The following is a 24650-nucleotide window of genomic DNA, read 5'->3' as shown; positions in this document are numbered from 1 at the left end:
GGACCTAAACAACCAACACCAAGATCACCGACCACATGTATGTCGATCCGCAAACGAAAGAGATGGCCATTGGCAGAGTCCAATTCTGTAAGCATTTACTCGGCACTGCGACTGGACCTCTTGATCTTTTTATCCGCTAACACTCAGTTAGACCAAACGAGATCACCACAGCCTAATCTACATGAAACTTTCTACCATCAACTTGCTATTATCGGCCAATATGTTCGGGGCTTTCTATATGGCGGAGAACTGCATCGGAGGATATTTTCGGCATCCTCTTCAACTGTTGTCTCCCAAACTCCATCCGAGCCCACTTATTACGCACTTACCAGCAATCCCTCAAGTAATTCCAAAAAACAATACAAACACTAAAGCCCTCACGAGCACCTACCACCAACAACCTCACCAGAAAATGGCCGCCGCCGCCGCCACAGCAGATCTCGGCGTCCACCTCGTCGGCAGCATCTGCGGCGCCGACTCCGCGCCCACCTCCTTCCGCAAATGCGCCGCCGCCTTCCCCCGCCGGCTGCGGCGGCTGCCCGACGGCGAGCCCGCGCACCGGCAGGGCTTCATCGCCTTCCAGCGCGACGTCATCTCCACCTACGCGCCGCACGTCCTGCGCAGCGACTGGGCCGACCTCTCGCCCGGCCCGGCCATCCCGCCCGCGGAGATCGAACGCACGCTCGCGCTGCTCCCCGCCGCCGGCATCGACACGGGCTACGACGCCGCGGCGCTGGAGTCGTACGCCGCCTTCGCCGCGCTGAAGGCCGAGGGCGTCGTTCCCAAGCCGACGCGCTTCCAGGTGTGCGTGCCGCCGGCGAGCGGCGTCATGCCGCTGCTGGCCGACGGCTACAAGGCCGCGCTCGAGCCGGTGTGGGAGAGTGCGTTGTTGCGCGCGCTCGAAAATGTGCAGCGGGGGATACCGGCGGCGGAGTTGGCGGTCCAGATCGACGTCGCGAGCGAGGTGGCGACGCTCGAGGGCGCGCACTATCCGCACGCTGCGCCGTACTACCCGGAGCCGCTGCTGGACTACATCGTGCAGCGGATCGTGACGCTGGTGGATGCGGTGCGGCCGGACGTCCAGGTTGGGCTGCATATTTGCTATGGCGATATCGGGCACGAGCACTTCGTGCAGCCGAAGGATACGGGGTTGATTGTGGAGCTGGCGACGGCGGTTTTTAGGGCGGCGAAGAGGCCGGTTACGTGGGTGCATTTGCCGGTGCCGAAGGATAGGGATGATGAGGCGTATTTTGCGCCGTTGAATGGTTTGGACTTGGGGGCCACGGAGCTTTATCTTGGACTGGTACATCCGAATGATGAGGAGGGCACGCAAAGAAGGTTGAAGACTGCTGCCCGGGTACTTGGTCACAGTAAGTTTGGCGTTGGTTCGGAGTGCGGCTTGGGAAGAACTCCGATCGAAGAGTTTGATTCTATCGCAAGGACAAGCACTCAGCTGTCTTCTCCAGTGGTGTAGATGATAGGTATATGCCAGTTTCCAATTATATCCAGCAATTTATGAAGGCTCTAATCAAGTTTGTTCTCTAAGTGCTACTTACAAATTACCAATATCCGACAGCGTAGGAAACGAATAGCAACAAAGCCAAAACCACTCAAACAAAAACAGCCATACCCTGAGCATTCTTCCCCACGCCCAGCCCCGTCAGTTCAAAATGCTGCACCATCCTCGGCCCAGCGCCGCCCTTCCCTCCCGAAACATCCAAAACCGTCACCGCAGCAGCGGTAGTCCCGTTGCCGGGCGACAGCGCATACACAAAGTTCCCGGCGGCCTTGAGATCGGTCAGCCCCGGGTCGCGATCCTCCGCCGACGACAAGTCCACCATGGAGATGACGCTCGCATCCTCCAGGCTCATCTCCACCAGGCGGTTCATCCCCGCATCCGCCACGAACGCGCTGCGCGTAGCTTCGGAGATCGTCGCCCAGCACGTCGCCTTCTGGCCGGCGATGGCGCCCCTCGCGGCGAGCGTCGCCACGCCGCTCGCCTCGTCGACGTCCAGCACGGCGGCGCCGAACGACGGGTCGGTGACGAAGACGCGTGAATTGCTGCCGCGGTCGACGGCCGAACCGAAGAGCACGGCCGTGCCCGAAGGCGAGCTGCGCGTGTCGTGCATCGCGAGCCTACTGCCGGCAAGGTTCTGCTCGACCGCGAAGACGGAGAAGAAGCCCGTCTTGTTGCTGGCCGGGTCGCCCTTGACGGTCGTGAACAGCTTGCTCTCGTCGTCGGAGAAGAAGACCTGCGAGACGGTGTTGGTCGGGCCGACGGGCGGCGTGGACTGGCCCAGGTCGAACGGACGGAGGGCGTCCATGTGGAGCCCGTCGCCGATCATCAGGCCGGTGGTGGGCGAGAAGGTGGTGCAGGTGATGCCGGCCCGGGCGCCCGTGGTGCCGACGCAGACGAGGTTGTGCTTGGGCGAGGCGGCGACGGTGTTGGGGAAGTCGCCGGGGACGGTGGCGGGGCGGCCGACGGGCGTGAGCTTGGTGGGGTCCGAGGGGGAGATGGAGAACATGCTGAGGGTGTTGGAGCCGGCGTTGACGGCGAAGAGGTTCTGAGGCGCGTACGTGTGTCAGCGGTGGGGTTGGGGGGATGAGAGGGACGAGGGAAGGGGGGCTTACGTTGCCGGCGATTGTCAAGGACGATTGGGCCACCAGTGCGTCTGGTGCGGCAGGCATGTTGTTTGCCCCGTTGATGGCATTGGATCCCGCACCACCGGTGACAGTGACGGTTCCTTCAGAGAGGGTGCCATCGGCAGCAATGGGAATCGAAACCACGGCGTTATTCGCGTCGTTGGTGAGAAAATATATTGCTCGTCCGGTTGCGCGGTATCTTTGTCCACTCGGTGCAGCTGTAGCAAGCGTGCTTGCAAACAGAAGAATGTTTCGGAAAAGGGTGTACATGGTGCCGATGGTCTGGATGTGGTTCGTAGATGAATGGCGAGAAACTGGCTTGTCTTTCGAATGTCCTTTGGGAGTGCGGCCTTCGAACCTTTTATACCGCCAAATCCTTCAGCTCAGCACCGCCAGAGCAGACGTTGCTACCACAGCCCGCTGTGTGGCGCTTCAGGTGCATATTCGATTATAGAAACGTTTTGTTCCATGAAGGATTGATTATTCGATCAGTGTTTCCGAATTCAGCGAGGCTTATACCCGGCCCCGGTTTTAGGTTTGATTGGCGTGCCGCTATTCCCAAAAAGGTAATATTTGATCAGTGATCGGGTAGGAGCCGCTAAGAAACGTGCTAAGCCTCAGGATTCAGCTATCCAACGTAATCACGGTCCTAGTCGCATCACATGACCGATGGGGCGGGTAAGCAGGACCCTGCGCCCCGCGCACTCTTCCAACACATTCCATCATCAATCTATCTCACGAGCTCCAGCCTTGACAATTCTCTCCAGGCCGCAACGGATTCTGGTACTCTTTTCTAAAACTTTACCGCCCTTGTGCACCGACTTGACGCACACCACAAGGAGCACCGGCCCCACGACGTCACTGACTAACCGCAATCTCTTCACCGACAGAGTTCCGCTGCGTTTCCAGCTCCGCAATGAAACTCAAATGGCTTCCAAACCTACGCAGTCCCAAAGGTTGGTGCTTTCACTCCAGGATCAGCTTCACTTCCCTGTTTGGGAAAAGGTTCCCACGTGATTTATCAGCTAAGACTAACCTCCTGGGCTAGAGTCTGAACAACCTCCTGAGCAAGCTCTGTCAAAGCGCCGGGAGCAAGTCCGTAGAGCCCAACGGTATGCCCGCAGTTGGATTCCCCTTAGCCTGCGTACTAACACGGATTTCAGAACCCATCGTGAGCGAAAAGAAGCTTACACAAAGGCGTTGGAGGCCGAGGTTCTTCAACTTCGAACCAACGAAGCAAATTTGATGCAAGAGACCCAAAGGCTTAATGCTGCCGTGAAAAGATTGAAAGCAACGCTGGACCTGAATGGAATTCAAGTGCCGTGGTCCGGGTCAGATGAGGTAACCTCTGATGCTTCAAGTCCCGAGGATGTGTCAACCAGATCTATCGTCACCATCGAGGACATTCGCACAGAGCGTAGAATTCGCGTGCGACAAGCGGCAGTCTTACCGCAAACGGCAGTTCCAACTCTCCCCAGCCAGAAGCCCAGGGTAAAGCAACAAGAGGCCAGCATTACGAGTGTTGCATGTGATCGTGGCTATCCGGATCCCTCTGGAAAAGCTTCAACCTGTATGAAGGACTCCGATCTATCGAGCCTCGGTGTTGACTTTGTACTAATGTGAGTGTTCAACCGCACCCTACTGATATCCACAACAGCTGATACGCCTGTCACTCAGTCTCGAAAGCCCTTGCTTGTCACATATGGAACACACTTTGAACGATTCGTCTGCACCTGCCGGTCACGCCCTTACAGCTTCTGCACCTTTGCTCTTCAGAGGCTCTTCCGGAACAACCGCACAGATCAATGGACCCCCGAGCTGGGAGGTACCCAACACGGGCCTGGATCGCCTTCTGGATCTTTCTTCGAACTTACCCTTAGCCGAGGAGATAACGCCGGTGCAGGCTTGGAATCACATCAGATGCCGTCCTGAATTTAACAGGCTTGAAGTGCAGCGACTTCAAGACTTGACGGGCAAATTACTGAAGCACGTCGAGTGTCATGGGTAAGTTCGACCCAGTCGCAATTTGCACGTGCTTGGGCTAAATTTATTGTAGTTTCGGCGCAGTGATCGAGCTCAGTACATTCGAGGGCTTAGCAAATGAAGCGATGCGCCATGCCGGATGAATGGAGGGCATGCTCAGAGATTGGGGGTATTGAGAAGCTGAGGTTTGTGAGGCGGTAGTATGTAAAGTCTCTCCATAAATCTAAGCATGCTTATGGCCCGCGATAAGGCTTTCGGCTGCCAGTTCAAATAACTCTTTTCATCCTTCCCCCTTTCCCCCGCCCCTACGTCATCCCGTGTTCCCCCTCCCCCTTAACATGCACCCCAAACCTCCTCCCCTCACCATCCTGATCTGCCGGATAATCGCCATCGTCACCATACCACCCCATCCGCAACCTGCACCCCTCCCACAACCCCGCATCCCTCCTCTCCTTGTCCGACCACCACTCAGCGCCCTCAGGCACGTATTTTCGCGAGCACACCTCACTGCCTGCCAGTAAGCTCGCCGTGCCGGCAATCGAGCACGGGTTGTGCGGCAGCACGTCGGCGCGGCCCCAGCCGACGAAGGCGAGGAGCAAGGCAATAGCTGCGAGCAAGAATAGCAACACTTCGAGCGCGATGGCCGGGCCGCGGTTCTGGCGGAGGCGCCAGCGGGTGCCGGGCGCGTGGGTGAACGTCCCCTGGAAGGTTGGAGGGGACGTTGATGATGTTGTTCCGTCAATGTCGTCATCGTATTCTTTGTCGCCGACGGTGTTGGTCGAGGAGTTGCTCGCGTTGCGCATGTTGTTCGAGATGGCCTGCGCCATGTACTCGGAGTAGAGCCTGCTGCCCGCTTTCATAAGCGCTCCCTGGTTTTCCTCGCCCAGCAGCGAGTCGATGGGGACGCCGGCTTTGCCGTCGACGAGCGTCTTCACGAAGCCGTCGAGGCCTGTGATTGACTGCTGGTGATAGCGGTTGACGAAATCGCGGTCCCTGCTGTCGGAATGCTGCAGCTGCGGCGTCGGGCTGAGATCGACCAGGCGGTTCAGCAAGTTGTTGGGCAGCCATTCCCAAACCTCGCTGCTGTTCGTAGCGGGATTCCTCAGGCGCCTCCGCGTCGTCTCGTCGGGCACCGGTGGGTATTTGGTGGAGTCGATGGACAAGTCTGCGGCCCGGATCAGGGTGACGTTGACGGTGACCTGCTCCAGATGTTGCGTGCACATGACGGCTGTCGCGCGGGTGTGCAGCGTGCTGTTGTTGCTCGACCGGCCCGGGGTTACCGCTGAGGATGCGACGGTGAAGCCGAAGGTCGGGCACCCGAAATCGCCGGCGGAGTGGTCTCGCATCCCAGAGAAGCCCGCATCGCTCTGACTTTCGAATCCGCCATTGCCGTAAACATCTACTTTTGGGCTAGCTTCCCATAGGAAGAACGTGGCTTTGCCGCTGTAGAAGCTTGATCGGTTGAAGGGGAATTGATATTGCTGACGCCAAAGCACCGTTGTTTGGTTGGTAGGGATGTGTACGCACCGGACTGAGACGTTAGTGTCGAGCGAGTAAGACGACCAGTCATATGACGGCGACCACTCGTCCACTTTGATCTCTTTTGTCGGTATGATGTACGGGGTGCAGTCCAACCTGGCTCGATAAGCTGGGGTGTTCAAATTGATCGTCCCGTCTCCACGTATTCCCACCGGCGTGTCCAATTTGTTAAAAACCAGGTCCCCGTACGTCCAGGCCGGATAGCTTAGATTGGTGTACTCTAAAATGCTTGTGATGGCTGCAGCGTTGCGATCATCAATGAACAAGCTGCTCTGGCTGAAGTCAAAGCTGTCCACTTGGCTAAGCGTCACTGTCTCGGAAACAGAAACACTGGTGACTGTATAGAGACCAGAGGTGATGGTGGTCAAAAAGCCAGCTGCAAAAAGCGCGATGCCACCGAGGACGTGGTGGAAATGAGCCTTTCGAGCAGAGACCAGGATGGCGTGAGGAAGTAGTTTGCCTACGATGTTGAACTCGATCGTCGACTGTGCGAGCGCATTGCCAGTTTTCAGACGGGAAAAAGGGGACATTATTGCCGATGCGCCCTCAATGCTGGAAAACACTGTAGAAAGGGAGAGCATTACCGTCGCCGCTAGATACCTTGGGACCACTTCTGCGTTCAGCGAGATGTCTATTATGCCTTGCTGAGTGTCGGAGATATGCTGCAAGACGATAAGAAATACTGCGATAGTGATTAACACCGTAGCTGTAAGAAGTAAGAACCACGACTTTGTAACGAAAGGTCTCCACCATTTGAATGGCTTCTCTTTATCTGAAGTCTGGGCGAGTCCATGTCTAAGCTCTTTTACTTCGAGGGTGAAGGCCCGGTTCGAAACTGTAGTCTGGAAATACTTGTCAGCGGTAGCGTCACGAATACAGCTCATCCTCGCTGCTCCCAAGCAGTCCATAAGCTTGGAGAAGCCGGGACTGGCTGCCAAGAGCGTTGCCATTGCAGCAAGTGGTGCTGGGTCGTGCGGAACAGCGGGTTGCGGCCTGAACCACCAAACTCCAAGTGCAATAAAGAAGAGCATTCCCAAAAAGGTTGACGAAAGAATGGCTGGTACCAGCTTGACTTGGAGCCGATTCTGACTGTATGAAATTGAGCCGGTAACAGAATCATTTGCCGGAACCATAAAGTATTGCTGAGCATACTGAACAGCAGTAGTTTGCCAGACATTGACGCTGATATTTTTCAACAGCTCTGCGTCCATGAATGGTGCTAGTCCTGACTCGTTGTTGGCGGCAGATAGAACTTGGAAGAAGTTTGGTACTGGATGGCTGAGAACGTAGTCTTCACCCCCATTTCCCATTGACATGTGCAGGAAAGTATTCATCAGGCCACCCAAAAACTCATTCGTAGATACATTCAGAAGCCGACTCGTGTTTTTGCGGGACATTGAAACTTCAGTCGAGACTTTAGAAGTGTCCGGGTCGATGTACTTCCTCGCCGTGTAAGTGTTCAGGAGGTACGACGGTCGGCAGAGCATTGCCGTGACGGCTTCGATCCGGTAAGACTCTAGGTATGGTGTGTTTTTGTATATGGTATTATTAGTAGGCGGCCAACGCACATCAGCCATAGTTATCAGTATCCTTTGCTCAGCATACTGGTTTGAAGCTGTGTGATTGGAACGAAGCCAATCCGGTGCAATTTGGAAGTCTGGGTCGTTGCAGGTGTAATTCTGGATGTTGCCTTGATAGTTCTGCGTAGCGTTTTCCCGATACATAAAGTCGTGATCCGCAGTCTGCGCAATGATCGCGTTGTTGATTTTGCAACTTGGTGTTGTGATGTTGGCAATAAAAACATTTCCCATGATGCTTATCCACGGAGCATGATAGCGTTTGACGCTGCTTCTGTCTATATTGAGGATATCGCAATCCAGTCTGGGGTTGAAGCCGGTGACATCTGTCGAGTAGACGCCGGGTGCAGGGGCAAAGCTCTGAGGATCGAAATCCTGAACGACGAAGTCTGGTCCCGTACCGAGAGGGTACTCGAGACCCTTGGTGGCAACTGCATAAGATATGGGACCAACAATTGTCGCACCTGACATGTTTGTAGCGTCAAATGTACTCGTGTCGAATTTAGATGACAGGCGAAATCCTGCGTTCTCCATGACGACTTGCGTTGGTTCCAAGACTATAAGACCAGTGGAGAAAGCTATCTGCGAAGAATTAGCCTCTTTTCTTTCCTCAGTCATGTAAAGAGGGTGGACTACCGTCAATTTCAGAAGTGCAACGGCGAAAGAAGAAGCGAGGATTACCCAATGTCTTCTTCGAAAAGCGCCCAACATAATTTCCGGATAGGTCGGTGATATGTAGTCGAGCAGTATGCTCTTTTCAGCTGCTGATGGGCCATTTCGTAGCTCCGTCCACGGCGTCAACTGTCTTGAAGCAAAGTTGACTCGACTCCAAAGGCTCATGGTAATGGTGAGGCCTAAGTCATATGTTAGAAGAACAAAGGCTTACTTAACAAGAAAAATACAAGCATACATGCAGTTGGCCCGAAGGTCCACAGATAGTGTCGTGATTCTATTTGAAAAGCCAGGCCATTATTTATCTCCGAAAAGTAATACAGCAGTCCCACGGCAATTGCCATAAGCGCAAAGGCCACGGAGAAGCCGATTATCACGCCTCCATGGAGCCACAGTGGGTTCCACATACCAGCCGATAGGCCAGTGTTCTCAGAGGCACAATCATCGGAGCACGGTAACAAATCGGAACTGTGCGAAGTGTCGTTTTGCGAAGGAAAGGGTGTTTGGTGCGTTCCGTTGTGAAGTAGCGGGTGTCTTTGATGTTCTGACTCGAGGCTGGGCCGCCCCTCTGCGTCTTGCACTTTGATTTTATTAGCTGCTCTTCATTCTACTAGTGGAAGATACGAATTTACAAGAGCGATGGATACAGGGTTCCATGACTGCGGTATTTTTTGTTGATGTGACAAGTATACCTGGGGAAAGTCGGAAGTGAGACACCAACCCACCGCAGCCTCGAGAAAAAGAGTCGAATAAATATCACGATCAAGAGATGGGGGCGATGCACTCCTACCATATCAGGAGTGGCAAGCTATTTTCAGTATATCGGGCACCGCATTGGTGTTACCAGGGCTGCGCCCCACTGCTTCAAGGCTGCACTGGCGCTACAGTCGCGGCAAGTATTGGTTCATGCGTGGGCTTGTACAACCCACGATGGGGCCAGTATTTTTTTCGCCTCGCCAGTATCCAGAAAACTGAAGGTAGTAGAGCATGATTTACAACATATCATCTATTCCGGGCAGCCGTGATCCACGTTTTGGGATGTCGTTGACTTTAAGACTTCCAACACCATCGTGCACGCATGACAACAGCTATTAAACCAGCCATGCACAAGCCGCACACGCACTTGCATTCACTCAAATCCAAATTCAGTTTTTTCACTTTTTCATGGAGACCCGATTTATCCTGATATTGATGATTTCAAATTGATTATCTACAAGTGCCCGCTCGTCAAAGTCCACTCTGCACTTGCACGCCATGAAACTGCACCACTCGATGCTCGTTGCAATCATATGTCGCAACGCTCATGAAGACTACCCACAATGACGGTTGCGCAATACTCGTCTCCATGTGATCCTCATATATTTGTAAGTATTCGTGACCCTACTCGACAAAGCGGAAGATTGCATCCTCAGTCTGATTCTCAAAAATGAGCTCCCTCAGATCGCAACCCAGGACCCACGTGTCATCAACATCTGGCTCGGGTAGACGATTCCGGCAGCCTTCGTGCCAAATGTGAAGGTGTTTCTCTTTCAGGTCGCCCTCCAGGTCACCCCAACGCCACCAGGTGGCTTCAATGAAACCATCATTGAGATAGGCCTTCCAAGATTCACCCGCGACGTCGTCCTTGGTCAGCCGCTGCTCGTGGCGGAAGATGCGGCTGATGGAAAAGTCATGCACGACCTCAACAGCGCCGTCGGCAGGAATGGTGAGTAGATGCGTGAACGGACGCACCTTGAGGTCGTCAGGGTAATCTTCGTACCCTTTGATGTGGGAAATGAATCTGCCTAGGGAAATGTGCCGCTTGTTGGGCGTGGTGGAGACGAGACTGGTGCCGCCGCGGGAGAGGGTGTCGTATTCGTCTGACGGGTGTGAAGGTTGGAAGACGGTGCCGTCGGTACGGATAGTTATGGGTCTTCCTGGCTGAGTTGTCTGAGCGATCCGCAGCGAGATGCGGAGCTGAAATGGGTGCTCTGGGTCTGGAGGAGCGTTGATGGAGACGGCGGGGTGCGAGAGTGATGCCGAAACGGCGATCACGGCCTTGCGCCGCTCTGGAGGGCAGATGCGCTTGAGGAGGACCATGATTGTGGAAAATGTAGAAGAGGGTTACGGCGGTAGCTGAGAGTTGTGGGACAACAGACCCGATCGTGTGGGAGTTTGGGGGGAAGTGCGCATATTTAAAAGGAAGGATAGGCTAGCCCGACCGGTAGAATGACATCAGTGGCCCCTCATGTGCGGAAATCGCTACCGAAAGTGCCTTTTGTCCGTCGGTCTGTATGGGTGCCTAATCAGACATCACTGCGCGATTTTTGCACTTCCACTGCTTTTCTACCGGCAATATCCTGCTGACGCATAACAGCTAGATTTGTATCATAATTTGCAGAGGCAAAAGCGCTTAAATATAGTCTTTGAAGTTGCTTCTGCATTTCGAGTCTTCGCGTAACCGATCACAGCTAAATATTGCTGGTGTCTTGATGGTTGGTGTGTAGGAATATTCAGTGCAACGTCACCGATTCACTGCCCGCAAGCCTCATCCGCTTACCATTTGTCGATTTATATTCCTCGGCGGCTGTCGTCTTTTTGTCCTTGTCATTGCTACTCTCTTCCAGCTTAGCGGTCAGATCCAGTAGCCACTGGCCGGAGACTCGAGTCATGTTGAAGGCATACTGCAAGGGAATGTCCCCGTTGCTGGGCAATGTTGTTGAATCGTCCGGGTAGGCAAAGCTGAGTTGGTTGATAACTCCGAAGCCCGGAACCTACTTCTCTAGCTCCAGCATGAGGAGACTGAGTTGCAAATGGTTTCTGTGTATGGTTCCCTTGTGAGATTCCTCTGATGTAGCCACCCCAACCGGCATTAGGACGAGATCTTCGGACTCTTGAGAGACAACGCGGATTCTGATTAGGATGTCGCTCCAGCGGTACAGAAATGATGAAAAGAGCACACAATCAACATCTGGTCCGTTGGAGATTTCTATTTTCCCTCGGCCTTCTCGCTCTGCATCATCGTCGCGACCAGCGAACTATGGCACGTCCACCGCCTACTGCAACAACTACTCGACTTCCGCAACCCCGAGCAGAAGAGCCGGTTCCAAGCCGAATCGTAGCAGGTCGACGAACGCCTTACCACGTGGCGCGCGAAGTTCGTCGCCGCCGTGTATCGCCTGATCAACACAGAGCACGCGCAGGAAGGACGCGCAGAGATGGATCCGAACATCGTGCTAACGAACTGCATCCTCGATAAGTCAGTGTGAATCATATCCTACTACCGCGTCTCCTCCGTACTCTTCTCTAACCTCCCATTTCTTTCCACAAAGCGCCGTCATCACCCTCTTCCAAAAGCTATCCCCTTGCCCCACTGGCATCGATCCCACATGCGACCCCTGGACATACGCCACCAATCGCTACGTCTACGCCGCCGTAGAATCTCACAGTTTTGATACACGCGCTGGAGGTTGGTAGCAAAGCGTTACGCAACGCTGGTGCAGACGGTGAAGGCGGAGCACCAGATGCTTATTTTCATGTAAAGCTTGCCAGCGCAGTTTTTTGACTTGCAATTCTCTGTGCTGGATATACATGATGCTCTGTTGGTGGCGGCGGAGGGGATCGATGCGGGATTGGGGATGGGAATTGGGATTGGTGGGAGATGGGATTTGGTAGCAGGTACCGTGTAGCAGCGAGTAAATGGCCGTATGGAGATGGAGATTGGACGGTCTCCTTTTCTTTCGATTAAGGGATGGCTGTAGCTGAGGCTTATAAGTTATTTGTAAGTGCCAACGTGTGCTTCGTGAGGTCTATTTCAATAGGCAATAGTGTAGAAATGAACGTCAAAAATGCGCGTTGGAAAGTACCAGGAGTATCCTACCCGGCGTTTCCCCGCACCCGCGTGGAGTAACGGGCCATGTCTGTCCACGGGCCATCCCAGCAACCTAAATAGAAATCGTGTTGCAGATCAGACTCCATCGAAGAGATGGTCTGTCAGACAACGCCCGCTTCACCCTGAGTGGGCGATCGCGGCAAAAGGAGAGGCTAGGGTCTACAGCTAGTATTGACATTGGGCAAAGTAAACCGCATTGCGTCCAGTTTGCGGGATGTGTATATAAACGGCCCCATAAAATGAAGCAACAACTACCCACTGGAATGCTCCATTAATTGCTCACTGGAAGTACTTTTGAAAAAAGTCTTCTGCAAGCCGCAACAGCCCATATCCTGCCCCCAAAATGCCCAGCCATGTCCGCAACAACCGCTTCAGCGTCTCCCCACGACTACTCCCTCCACCACTTCCAAACTTCCTTCTCCTCCATCCATTCCAAGACCACTCCCATCAGCGATTCCAAGTTTCCCTCCCCCCGCACCATCGCGCAAACCTGGCTCGACGCCTTCAACTCCGCCCTCAACCATGTTGGCAGCACCGCCACAGCTGTCAACGGCAACACAGCACATGCCGAACCCCACCCGCACCACACCCTCTCTTCGCTCTTCCACCTCGAAGCCTGGTGGCGCGATCACCTCGCGCTCTCACTCCAGGCCAAGCAGGGCTCAATATCGCAGCCCGTCTTCAACACCTGGGTCTGTCCTGCCTCATCATTGAGAAAAACGCCCGTGTCGGCGACACCTGGCGCTGCCGGTACCGCCCGCTCGTCACGCACGACCCCGTACAATACACGCACATGTACGGCCTGCCCTTCCCCGAAAGCTGGCCCCCTCTTCACGCCAAACGACAAGCTGGCAGACTGGTTCGAAGCCTACGCCAGCATCATGGAGCTGAAACGTCTGGACGTCGACGACGTTAGTAGCGGAAAAGCCGACGACGATAGCACACATCAGGCAGCAAAGCGCCGCACCCTCCACACCCCAAACACGTCGTCTTCTGCACACCGGCCAACGCCGGCGAGCCGCAGATCCCGCGATTTTTCCCCGGCGCAGGACGGCTTCCGGCGGCGTCATAGCTACCACGCCAGCCAGCCAGCACCGTGACGACACCTAATTCGAGGGGGGTTCAACACAGCGCGCCGTCCCAACCAACCACCCCGCGACGGGGCCGACGACGGCAAAAGAGAAGGGCTGAACAGCACCACCACCACCACCACCACCACCACCACCACCACCACCACCCCAACCCCTCCCTCGCAACCAAACACAATCCTCTCATCGTCGGCACCACCGGGCAACTCCGGCCACGACATCGCGCAGAACTACCACGAAGCCGGCGCGCGCTGCTCCGTCACGCTCCCTCCAGCGCTCAGGCACCTACGTCCTGCAGGCCTCCACAGGACTATGTACCCATGCTGCACGCCGGACCTCTACGACCAACGCGGCCCGCCAACCGCCGATCGCCGCCGCCGACTTCTGCGGGCAGAGCCTACCCACCCCGGTGCAGTTCGCGCTGAAACGTCGGGCTGACGGCGCGGATAGCGGAGCGCGAGAGGGACAACATCGAGGGGTTGGAGCAGATGGGTTTCGCAGTCGATTTTGGCGAGGAACGGGAGTGGGATTTATCGGAAGTATGTGACGAGGGGCGGGGGGTATTATGTTGATGTGGGTGCGTCGTGGTTGGTTGTTGAGGGGAAGGTGAAGGTGGTGAGGTGTGCGGAGGGGATTATGGGGTTGGAGAAGGAGGCGGTGGTGTTGGCGGATGTGGTGGTTTTGGCGACGGGGTATGGTAACATGCGGACGTCGCTAAGGAAGGTGATGGGAGATTGGGTGGCGGATGGAGCGAAGGATGTGTGGGATTTGGATGGGGAGGGTGAGGTGAATGCGGTAAGTGGGGTCGAGGAGGGCATGGAGCCTAGTGTGGTTGTTGGCTGACTTTTTTGTTCCAGATGTGGCGTCCGAGCGGTCATCCCAAGTTGTGGTTCATGGGTGGCAGTCTGGCTTTGTGTCGGCTGTACTCACGATTCGTCGCCCTTCAGACCAAGGCGATTGAGGAAGGGCTTTGCATTCCAACCTCGACATAATACAGAACCTTTTGTTACGCATCGGCAGTGATTGGCATTGGTGAGAATGGCGGGACTGTTCGTGGCGGAAATGTCCAAATTTGTATAAGATAGCAGAAAAAAAAATACTCGCGAGTAAAGCCAGGCCACCTACTTCAAACCAGAATCACTTCCTGCAAATTATCCTTAAACCAGTCCTCCCCTTTCATCAATCCGTGAACAAATGCTGGACCAACAACAATATATCCAGGTGACCCACTTTCAGCCTTCCGGAGTATCATAGGTACCGGTAGGCCTAGAACGAGCGCAACTAGATCTCCTTCAATCATCGTGTCTGGACCTGAGCCCAAATAGCCGTTTGATGTGATGAACAAGTTCCGCCTTGCTGTTATCAGGCTTTTACAGCACTGTTTGAAGTAATCTTGAGCCATTTGGTTGGTTTCAATTGAGGCGAGAGCATTGTCAATGACCTCTGGATTGTCAAATTGCGACGATTCGTAAGCCCCGACGAGTCGCATCATGGCGCGGTACCATTCGTTAAAGGCTTCACTAGCCGACCCCTTCTGCCGTACTCTACCTTCAAGCACGGGGAACACAGCATCCGATATCGACTCGTACGCCGGTGTGGAGGGTGTCTGAATCCGCAAGGAGGAGAACCAGTGCAGGAATTTTGCAAGAGGATAATGGAGCTCTTGCGAGCCCATGCTGGCTTTTTCTGGACTGAGGGAGCAGCCCAACGGCCCAGAACAGGAAGATACTTCCCCGTGCCATTGGATCAATACCCTCAAATGTGGCCCTTCTGCCGGTGCTCTGACATGTGATGTAGTCAATGTCGCGCTGTGACAATTCTCGCCAGTGTAATAGCTTGGGTCAAGCCACCTCGGGGGAACCTCATGAAGAGACGGAACCCACGTCGGCATCTGCTCAGATTGTCGTCCAGTATCGGCCCTTACGTCCATCAAAAGACGTAGAAAGTCACCACGCCATGCCAGAAGGTCGGAATATAATTCTTGATAGACTTCTCCTGGAGTCTTCTCGTAATCGGAGGTAGATAGGGATACTCCAAAACTCTCTAGCACGCCATACATGCCGTATGACCTGTCTTTAGGATCGGACGCGGTAAGATGACGCACAGCTTGAATTATTTGATTGAGTGCGGATACTGGCTCGGTGGAGCACTCCTTGCCCCTTCTTCTCTTACTAACACTGGCGAGTTTGGAGGGGCGTGGCCACTGTGAGAGCGTAGTCCCATCAAAAATGTGGCCGACCGAATGCAGGAGGAGGCAGACTATGGGCAAGTCTATTAGATGGATGTACCGTTGACTTCCTTCAGCCATGATCATGACAAGAATAATCGAAACGGTGAGTGCTGATAAAGTGAATATTAAGAGAATTCGGTGGAAGTTGAAGAGTGTGACAAGATCCATACTAGGGGTAGAAGTCCAGGTCGAGAACAGGGAATCGCTCTGTGGAGAGAATCGAAGGAGGGTGCTTCGGATGTAGGACGGTGGATACCGTTTTTGTTGGCCATTCCATATATCAGGTCTTTCACATCCAATCCAAAGATCGAAAAGCCTACACCAATCGTGGAAATACTGGGGCAAGGACTTTACCATCGTGAACGACTGGTTGTGCTCAAGGTCCTTTGTGTATTTCAGACCGCGCAGAAAGTCATTCCTGTGGAGAGCCTTGTCTCCGCACAGGACGACGGCGTCCCATGCAAGAAGGAACTCCTGCAGAGTCCAAACTCGCTGAGACCATGGCCGGCCACGGGATTCTAACAGGTCTTCCAAACACGTCATATCAAACGTGCCGGATATTTCCGTGTCTAGTGCAGGGCTACGGCGGATGCAAATCGAAGTAAGCAATCCTGTTGAAAGTTTAGCTATTGTGTTTTTTGCCACTGTGGGGGATATTCGCATTGATCTCTTACCTCTCCCTAAGCACATCAAGCTCCGCAAGCAAATGCGTCGCAAGTGCTGCACTCTCCCAGCTATACGGTTCCGCAGACTGTCGGCGGGGTGTAGCAGATATTCCATGGCATCAAGATCTAATTCGTAGGCCGAGACCTTTGAAAGGTAGTCCATTGCCTTGTCCGACCGCGCGTTTCCCTCGCCAAGCCAGACATAGACCGGGGATGCCCACGCATATATCTCTTGCATCAACGGTATTTGATTGCCCTTCTCCTGCTGGTCTTCTTGGTTGATGCATATGGAATCGACCCAAATTGTTATGGAGCCATGCCGCCGGCGAAGATGTGTCAACGCGCTGTGGCAATTTGCGGTCAGCTGAAGGCTGGAAACAGCACCGCATTCGGAGCCGCTTCTAAGGACTATGGTGTTCTCTGCTGATGAAATCTCCCCCCAAGCATAAGAAAGGGCAGTAAACTTTGGGCTTTCCGCTAACGAGACGACTCGTAAGGTTCCGGATAGCGGGTCCTCGTTTTGATCACTGGTACAGGAATCCTGACGAGAAGTTTGCTCAGCCGGAGGTACTGGGTCCAGATCTAGGACTCGGATCGAACGGGGTTGGGCCGAGATCGGAAGGTTAGAGTAGAGCTGGGATGGGGTAAGTTGTTTCTGAGTGGGCATTTCCAGGATAACATCAGAAAGCTCGGTGGTAGGCGGCATTGGAAACCTTGGCTCTGGAAAGCAGTTGAGATGTTGAAGAGATTGTGAGAAAGAGAGGAATTGTAGGTAAGTTTAGATTGTGGTTGGGAAAGATTGGACAGTATTGTGGCTGCTGCTAAATACTGAAATCACTACGGCGTTGTACCTTTTTTTAGTTCAGCTATAAACATAAATAGGGTAGATAGTTGTCTGCCTACTTAGGCGCGCGCGAATCGATTGATGCTCCACAATCAATGTGGCGCAGTGTCTGCATTTAGTATGCGGCGCGGTTCCTGTAAATAGTATGCGGCACAGTGCCTGTAATGGGTCCCGCGCGTAAATTTTGCGATTGCGATAGGACGGACGAGTCTCTACCCAACAATAATATTTGAGAACACGGTCCTATGTGCAACCAAATATAAACCTATTGCGTCTATGTCTAGGACTCTCACTTGTCTGGTGGGCCCTGAGGCAGTTCGTCGGTGGTTGCTAGTCCTGCCGCTTAAGCGGCCAAAATTGGCCACGTATAAACATCGGGTACTTTTAGCCTCTTATTATGTCACGTATGAGGAGCGGGCTACATGAAATGTACAACGTGATTCTGTGTGGGGGAAGGGCAGAGATTTCGCCGTAAAATACGTGCAAAACGCGTTACTGTACACGTCGATGGCCCACTTGGTGTGGCGCTAACAACAACACCCCTGCAATCGTATTGAGAAGGCCCGGGGTTCGGGGAACCAATTGATTTTGCTGTTGAACCGCTCAGATCTTCAACACGTCGATCAACACAAGGGATCAAGATCCTGCTCGCCGATCTCGACTCGTGTTTCTTCAGCTGCAGAGCGTAGTGTTCTTTCCCTACCCACATGGCGGCAAACTTATCGCAACCAACTCGGCGTAAATTTGTCATGATGCATTCGAGCATACCTGCCACTGGTGAGAAAACCTGCCGTCGCTGCACAGCTTCCCCACAGCGGACTTCCCACCCCCGCGCCAATCCCACTGCGCAAGGCATCAATGGCGGCATTGCAGACGCATGCAGTGCGCTTAGGAGCATGAAGTCAACTTGTTCTTCTGGTTCTTCTCAGATGTTGAAGTTGAGCTTTCCCGCACTTCGTGCCGCTCTCGGCCCGTCCCGCGGCTTGTCTGGGATCCCGATCTCGGCGGTGTGATGAGATCCTTGTCACTGGAGACCCCGCGATGATGAAGCAAATTGGAGTCCGTGCAAAAGCCACTAAGACAAAGAGGCAAGGCTTTTAGGTGCCGGAGCATGTTCCGGATAACAGGTGGAAGCACAGTTGCCACCACTAACCTCCCGATGAACACTAAAGTGATAGGCGATGCTCATCGACTGGTTAGAGCAGACTTCTGCCGGTCGTAAATCTCTCCACATGGCGTGTAGAGGCCGTCTTCTGAATCAATGCCACGTCGGATGGATTGCACGCCCGCACGCCCCGCAAGCTGAAGAAAAGCTTGGACACTTCTCCATCGTAGCTGAATCCCCACACAAGTGGGTCAGATCAGTGGCCAGCTGAATTGAAGCACTACAACTGTGATCTTTCTACACCGTGAAAGTATGCACGCGACTTTACATTGGCCGCCACCACGTCTATGCTGCCCACTCCTGACAAATTTTCCTGACGATCAATGGACATCGTTCGGATGTTTCAGTGACAGAGTATTAGACTAGATTTTAGGTCTGAGTGAAGAGCTATATAAGAAGAGTCGTCTACATGATGCAAAGTCTCTATCTCCATCACAGACGCCATGGCGGACCAGAACAGCACACACAACGCCATCAGTGCGTACTTCATTGGTCCCAAGGCCGAAAACCTTGACAACTTCCGCGGGAATGTGAAGATCATCCTTGATGAGTTGGAGCATGCCAGGAAGAGATATGCGGCGAACAATGAAGACCCGGTAAGACTTTGCTCGCCCCGACTGGCCATACAATGCAGCTGATTGTTGGAAGGACTTCATTTCGGACCAGGCGAAGGAGTCGCCTGAGTATGCGTATGTGTCGGCAAAATTCCAGAAGGCGGTGCGTAACACGGCCAAGCTGCTGGGAAAGCACTCGGTGCCGTTCTGGTCACCCCGCTACCAAGCCCACATGTGCACGGACATGACGATGCCTGCATTGCTCGGGTATTTCATGACGATGATTTACAACCCGAATAATGTCGCACTTGAAGCAAGCCCTATCAGCACCATTGCAGAGGTGGAGGTGGGCGAGCAGCTGTGCGAGCTGTTCGGGTACAACAACGATCCCAACAAACGCGAGCCGGTTGGCTGGGGACACATTACCTGCGATGGCACTGTAGCCAATCTCGAGTCTATCTGGGTTGGTAAGTTCTGATCCGCATCCTACCCATCGCATTCACGATGATGGACTGTTTTATAGACAAACATACTGACCATGAACAGCACGGAACCTCAAGTTCTACCCGTTCTCACTGAAGTGGGCCATGGAGGAGAATGGACCTCTGAGCTTCATCCCTGAAGACTTCAGCGTCCGTACGTGTCAAAACGTACTCAAACCGTTCAGGGCGCTCGACAACTGGGAGCTGCTCAACCTGCGTCCCAAAACCATCCTCGACATCCCCGAGCAGCTGCGCACCCGCTACAAAATCTCCCCGACCTTCCTCCAAAAGGCTCTCGACGAGTACAACATCCAAACCTGCGGCAAGCACGAGCTGCAGAAGCACTTCAACATCGACCAAGCCCCGACCATCATGGTCTCATCCACACGCCACTACTCCTGGCCCAAAGGCGGAGGTCCGTCCCCACACCATCTCCCCCATTCCCCCTTCCCCCCATGCTAACCCCAGCGTAGCCATCGCCGGCATCGGCTCCGGCAACATCATTGGCATCAAAGTCGACAACGCGGCGCGCGTCGACCTGACGGACCTCGAGGCGAAGCTGAACGAGCACCTGCGCGACTCCCGCGCCGTGTACGCCGTCGTGGCCGTCATCGGGTCGACCGAAGAAGGCGCCGTCGACCCGCTGCAGAAGATCCTCGAGCTGCGGCAGAAATTCCAGGCGAAGGGCCTGTCGTTCCTCGTGCATGCTGACGCGGCGTGGGGAGGGTATTTTACGACGATGTTGCGGAAGGCGAAGAGGGAGTTTATGCCTGCGGGGTTGAAGAAGAAGGAGAAGGCTGCCAGTAGCGATGGTACTTCTGAGAGGTTTGCTCGCCTGGCTGTCGCGGAGGAGGAGGACGATGATGAAGGGTCTGATGGTGGCTCAGACGCGGATGCGGCGTCGGATATCTCGGTTGTGCATCCGGGTCGTGAGCCTGGGTCTGACGGGTTTGTGCCGGGGTTGAGTTTGCGCGTTGAGACGCAGAGAGATCTCGCGGCGCTGCGATATTGCGATTCAGTTACTGTTGATCCGCATAAGGCCGGGTATATTCCGTATCCGGCGGGCGCCCTTGCGTATCGCGATGGACGCTCGAGGCACCTGGTTACGTGGACCAGCCCATACTTGTCGAGGGGTTCGGTGACGAGTATTGGTATTTATGGCGTTGAGGGGAGGTATGTTGACTGAGGTGGCTCAGCATGGCTGTGGCTCTGAGCTGACAAACTGTGCAGTAAGCCTGGCGCGTCTGCTGTCTCGACTTGGCTCTCGAACAAATGCATCGGACTCCACGAAAAGGGCTACGGTGCTCTGATGAGTGAAGTTTGCTTCACTTCGTCAATGGTAAGTATCTCATCACCGAGGGCGTGGTATAGGTAAACCTAACGGATTTGGCAGTTCTCGGCTCTGTGGGCTGCAATGACTCCCGATAAGGAGCATGGCTTCATGTGTATCCCTTTCAACATGCTCCCCTCGGAATCCGCCGGTGGAAGCGGCGTGGACGCCGAGAAGAAGAGAATCCGCAGCGAAATCCTGGAAAAGGAAAACACAGAGATCGTGAAGGACGAGTCGGCAATGAAGCTCCTGCGCTCGCTCGGATCCGACCTGAACATCAACGCCTTCGCCTTGAACTGGTACGATGAGAAGGGCAACCCTAATGAAGACGTTGAAGAGGCGAACTACCTTATGGAGCGTGTCGTGAAGAGGCTCTCTATCGAAACTCCGGACGATAAGCCTACGAAGATACCCTTCTACCTCACCTCCACCGAGTTCGAGCACGAGCTTTACGGTGACTGCGCTGCTAACTACAAGCGCCGACTTGGGTTGGACGCCTCGACCCAGCAGCCAGTAATGGTGCTGAGGAACGTTGTTATGAGTCCGTTCCCAACTACCCGAGGATTCCTCAAGACCGTCGAGAAGACCTTCATCGACGTCGTGAAGGAGGAAGTCGAGGTAAGGAAACCCGACCACAGCGCCATCACCCTCTCTCAAAAACAAATCTAACACGAAAGGCCAGGTCTGCCGCAAGCGCAACAACGACGCGCCGGACTACCACAGCTTCCTCATCCACGGCGACAAGCGCATCTACCTCTCCTACCGCACCATGTTCCACATCGGCAGCCACCGCCGCCAGCTCATCGTCGCCGCCGAGCTGGACGAGCACGGCCTGCAGGTCTACCGCGACTGCAAGACGGCGACCGAAGACCCGCTCATCCTCAAGACGGCCACCAAGATCGACCTGACCCGCGTCGTTGCCAACCGTGGCTCCTTCACCGCAAACCTCACCACCGCATCCCAGTACGTCTCATTCCCCTCTCCCACCCCCCACCCCCCCAGCTTTCCCCAAATCCATCAGACTAACACTCCCCCTCCCCCCAACAGCGGCATCCTCCACCCCGACATCACCGTCCGCATCACCGCCGTCCTCATCAACCGCTCCCTCGACTCCGCGTCCCGCGACGATGCCTATCCCTCCGGCCTCATGCCGTTCTACCTCTACGGCACGCCCGACGAGCTGCACGTCGACCACATGCTCGTGCGGCACGACGACAAGGGCCACAACATCGCGCTGAGCGCCGGCAACATCACTCTCGACGGCGTCGATCCCGAAGCTTTGCGTAACGAACTGCGTGACGGCGAACGCGCCGTCGTAGCGACGTTCGTCGGCACGCACGAGGCGGCGATGCAGCCGTTCCCGGATACCGACGCGGAGGTGCGGGATGACCCGAGCTTCTTCTTCCGGGAGGGGGCGCGGTTTGAGCGGGTGGAGTTGTGGCGGGATCCGTACGGGCCGGAGGTGAGGACGCGGGGGTTGTTGAGGGAGTTGGGGAGGAATGAGGGGTTAAGGTTTGCGGCGGGGGCGACGGTGACGCTGGCGGCGGAGGATGTGGTGGCGGATGTGGAGAAGTTGAATCGCGATCCGTGGGCGACGCCGAAGAGTGTGAAGGTGACGAAGTGGCGCGAGAAATTTTCGAGGATTGGGAGGGATAAGAAGAGGTAGATTTGTCGCTGATCATCCTTGTTGAAAGCATGATTTGGAATAAGGAGTTTCATACCGTTTGAACCTTTCTGTCATTACTCATAATCAATTGGTATGGGGGGTGCTCTCTCGTATTACTACCGTCGTAACTGTGAAGAAACCTTAAGATGGAACATGGTGACTGGGACGGTGAGGATCCTGATAAGCTGGACGGGATTCAAGCACACGCAATTATGCAAATAGAATTAAAGCCTGACATTTCCGAGACACGGGTGTCTTTGCCTAATGCTACCTTTCTACAGAGGCGAGAGGTTGTAAATTTGATTATAGGTGTAAGAAGTCAATGAATCTATTCAACAGCTTAACATCGAAGATTTTGAGATGGGACTGTATATCGGCTTATAGTTAATGGTAGTGAAAAGTCACGTACTCTGCACTGTGTGAAACACTACCGTCTGAAATTATGAAAACAAAAACCTCTAAATTGATGAAAGACTGGATGCCTAATCCATTGGAACAGTTCATTCACTTTGCCATCCCTTATGACACCCATCTACGCTCCTATCATACCGTTAATTCAGCTCAGTGCCTTGATTGCAGTCACTGCTAGTGCTGTTGTGAGGCCCCGATTGCCCAGTTTCATCTGCGTTTTGCCGTACTGGCATAGCCACCCAATTTCAAACGATCCGTCTTCTTGCTGCTTCTTCATCAGCTGCTGCAAGTCCAACTCGTCTCGTATGCCCATGTAGTGGCATGCCAGCACCCGCATTGCCAGCCCAAGAGAGTCTGCTGGTGTGTTGATACGCTCATTGAGCCGTTCGCGTAGCAATGCTGATGTGTTGCGGAACATATCCGATTCCGGATTTTCGTTGAGTAACCGCGCAAAAAAGTAGAGATACGTGTCGGGTTGATGGTAGTACCGAGTTCCCTGTAGATATCCTCGGAAAAACAAAACATCCTGGATCCAGTCTTTGGTTGCCTGAAGGGCAGGCTCATCCCCACGTCCGTATGCATAAAACAGCCGTACTACGTTAATGCATACAGTGGGATCTGTTCGCACTCGCATGTTGTCGAAATATACCTGCTCATCTCAGCGTCCTGATCCGCTCCGTTCTGCTGCTCTCTCTTACCTGGACAATGTTGTCTGCTGTAGTCCACTGGGAAGATATCATCTCATCCATGATGGAACTTGCTACTGAGCGGTCGAGAGATAAAAGTTTGTATGCATATGACGTCGTGTCAACATCATCTGGGTAGTTCTTCGACGTTCCGAACGGAGACTCTGCAAAATGTCAGTTCACCAAACGCTATTGTGGAGATCTGTTTACTACTCACGTATGAAATAGTTCCAGGTCCGATCAAAGTATTTGAGACTTAGAAGGTTCCTATTTAAATAATGTTAGCTCACTAAAACCCAAGAGTAATTTTTATGTCGCCTGCTCACAAATCGCCAGTAAGCTCGTATGTCAGGAGTTGGGCAAAATTGTCGGGAACCACCACTCCTGTGTCTGTCTCTGAATAGAGGTGCCCTGCTTCCCTTCGAAGCCAGTCCCTCCCTCTGCGAACCGGGTCTTCCAGGACGTTCAAGAGTGCTCTTCGCATATTCGGGACATCAACAAAGACAATTGTTTCCCGGAACCCCACTGACTGTGCAGCGATGACATTTTCCAATTTGTCGTCGACGAAGACTGCTTCGCTGGGAGCCATCTGGATCTGCTTCAGAACGTGGTGAAAGAACCGAAGTTCCGGCTTACACATTCCAGCCTCGGACGAAGTGAAAACTCGATCGAAAATATTCCAGTTGAAATCTTTACCCCTGAGGATCTCCCAATCTGGTCTGGATATATTCGACATGGCGTAGATCTTCAGGTCCGGGTGGGCCGCCCTCAACTCGGTGATGGTTTCTACCACTTTGTCATTCTGAGCCTGCGAGTCTCTAGCCTGTTGGAAAGCAATTTTGACGTCCTCCACAGGGACGTTTCCGTGTCCTGCTAGCTGTGAGAAGCATTCATCTTCGCCAATTTCTCCACAGTCGTATTTGTACCATGTTGGTGAGTTGCGAAACTCCTTCAAGAGCTTTGGATCAACAGACAGATTGGTTGGCGGTTTCCAGCGGCAGAGGACATCGCCGAGGTCGAAGATGATCGTCTTCACAGGCGGTCCAGCCATGTGAGAAAAGAGAGGATATGAATTTTAAATTTATGAGACCAGAAAACTGGGAGAAATGTTTGGGGGATAGAATGCTGTGAAGGAGTAACAGGCGTCGATTTAAATCTTAGCTATTAGTTGCCAAAATGACGGTAGATTCCTGAGACACCATGCTGTCCCCGAATGGGACCTCATTGCGATCCAGAGCAAGGCG

General features: G+C 53.9%; 9 protein-coding genes across 9 annotated transcripts; 4 read left to right on the top strand and 5 right to left on the bottom strand.

The window, feature by feature from the left end:
• Nucleotides 1–412: 412 nt before the first annotated feature.
• LTHEOB_11070 (Urod-like protein) lies at nucleotides 413–1474 on the top strand (the record flags this gene model as incomplete). Its single annotated transcript, XM_035507786.1, has 1 exon — nucleotides 413–1474. The coding sequence occupies one exon, from the start codon at nucleotides 413–415 to the stop codon at nucleotides 1472–1474; it is 1062 nt and encodes a 353-aa protein (XP_035366823.1).
• A 136-nt stretch (nucleotides 1475–1610) lies between these two features.
• LTHEOB_11069 (3-carboxymuconate cyclase protein) lies at nucleotides 1611–2913 on the bottom strand (the record flags this gene model as incomplete). Its single annotated transcript, XM_035507784.1, has 2 exons — nucleotides 1611–2564; nucleotides 2632–2913. 2 exons carry the CDS (start codon nucleotides 2911–2913, stop codon nucleotides 1611–1613), a joined length of 1236 nt encoding a protein of 411 aa, XP_035366822.1.
• Nucleotides 2914–3559: 646 nt separating this feature from the next.
• On the top strand, nucleotides 3560–4769 carry LTHEOB_11068 (uncharacterized protein; the record flags this gene model as incomplete). Its single annotated transcript, XM_035507783.1, has 5 exons — nucleotides 3560–3599; nucleotides 3692–3755; nucleotides 3807–4262; nucleotides 4321–4647; nucleotides 4700–4769. The coding sequence occupies 5 exons, from the start codon at nucleotides 3560–3562 to the stop codon at nucleotides 4767–4769; spliced, it is 957 nt and encodes a 318-aa protein (XP_035366821.1).
• A 162-nt stretch (nucleotides 4770–4931) lies between these two features.
• On the bottom strand, nucleotides 4932–8213 carry LTHEOB_11067 (uncharacterized protein; the record flags this gene model as incomplete). The annotated part of the gene is made up of 3 exons (XM_035507782.1): nucleotides 4932–6650; nucleotides 6975–7007; nucleotides 7230–8213. The coding sequence occupies 3 exons, from the start codon at nucleotides 8211–8213 to the stop codon at nucleotides 4932–4934; spliced, it is 2736 nt and encodes a 911-aa protein (XP_035366820.1).
• Nucleotides 8214–9794: 1581 nt separating this feature from the next.
• LTHEOB_11066 (Aconitate hydratase 1) lies at nucleotides 9795–10493 on the bottom strand (the record flags this gene model as incomplete). Its single annotated transcript, XM_035507781.1, has 1 exon — nucleotides 9795–10493. The coding sequence occupies one exon, from the start codon at nucleotides 10491–10493 to the stop codon at nucleotides 9795–9797; it is 699 nt and encodes a 232-aa protein (XP_035366819.1).
• Nucleotides 10494–12638: 2145 nt separating this feature from the next.
• Nucleotides 12639–13385, top strand: LTHEOB_11065 (Flavin-binding monooxygenase; the record flags this gene model as incomplete). The annotated part of the gene is made up of 1 exon (XM_035507780.1): nucleotides 12639–13385. One exon carries the CDS (start codon nucleotides 12639–12641, stop codon nucleotides 13383–13385), a length of 747 nt encoding a protein of 248 aa, XP_035366818.1.
• A 551-nt stretch (nucleotides 13386–13936) lies between these two features.
• LTHEOB_11064 (uncharacterized protein) lies at nucleotides 13937–14191 on the bottom strand (the record flags this gene model as incomplete). The annotated part of the gene is made up of 1 exon (XM_035507779.1): nucleotides 13937–14191. The coding sequence occupies one exon, from the start codon at nucleotides 14189–14191 to the stop codon at nucleotides 13937–13939; it is 255 nt and encodes an 84-aa protein (XP_035366817.1).
• Nucleotides 14192–18720: 4529 nt separating this feature from the next.
• Nucleotides 18721–22309, top strand: LTHEOB_11063 (Pyridoxal-dependent decarboxylase domain protein; the record flags this gene model as incomplete). Its single annotated transcript, XM_035507778.1, has 8 exons — nucleotides 18721–18873; nucleotides 18926–19298; nucleotides 19378–19728; nucleotides 19787–20486; nucleotides 20544–20652; nucleotides 20707–21261; nucleotides 21326–21606; nucleotides 21691–22309. 8 exons carry the CDS (start codon nucleotides 18721–18723, stop codon nucleotides 22307–22309), a joined length of 3141 nt encoding a protein of 1046 aa, XP_035366816.1.
• A 556-nt stretch (nucleotides 22310–22865) lies between these two features.
• On the bottom strand, nucleotides 22866–24457 carry LTHEOB_11062 (Had-like protein; the record flags this gene model as incomplete). The annotated part of the gene is made up of 4 exons (XM_035507777.1): nucleotides 22866–23216; nucleotides 23419–23570; nucleotides 23624–23673; nucleotides 23733–24457. The coding sequence occupies 4 exons, from the start codon at nucleotides 24455–24457 to the stop codon at nucleotides 22866–22868; spliced, it is 1278 nt and encodes a 425-aa protein (XP_035366815.1).
• Between the last annotated feature and the right edge of the window lie 193 nt (nucleotides 24458–24650).

The sequence above is a fragment of the Lasiodiplodia theobromae genome (assembly GCF_012971845.1).
Source record: "Lasiodiplodia theobromae strain AM2As chromosome Unknown scaffold_44, whole genome shotgun sequence".
Lineage (NCBI taxonomy): Eukaryota > Fungi > Ascomycota > Dothideomycetes > Botryosphaeriales > Botryosphaeriaceae > Lasiodiplodia > Lasiodiplodia theobromae.
This window is presented reverse-complemented; position numbering and strand designations above follow the sequence as displayed.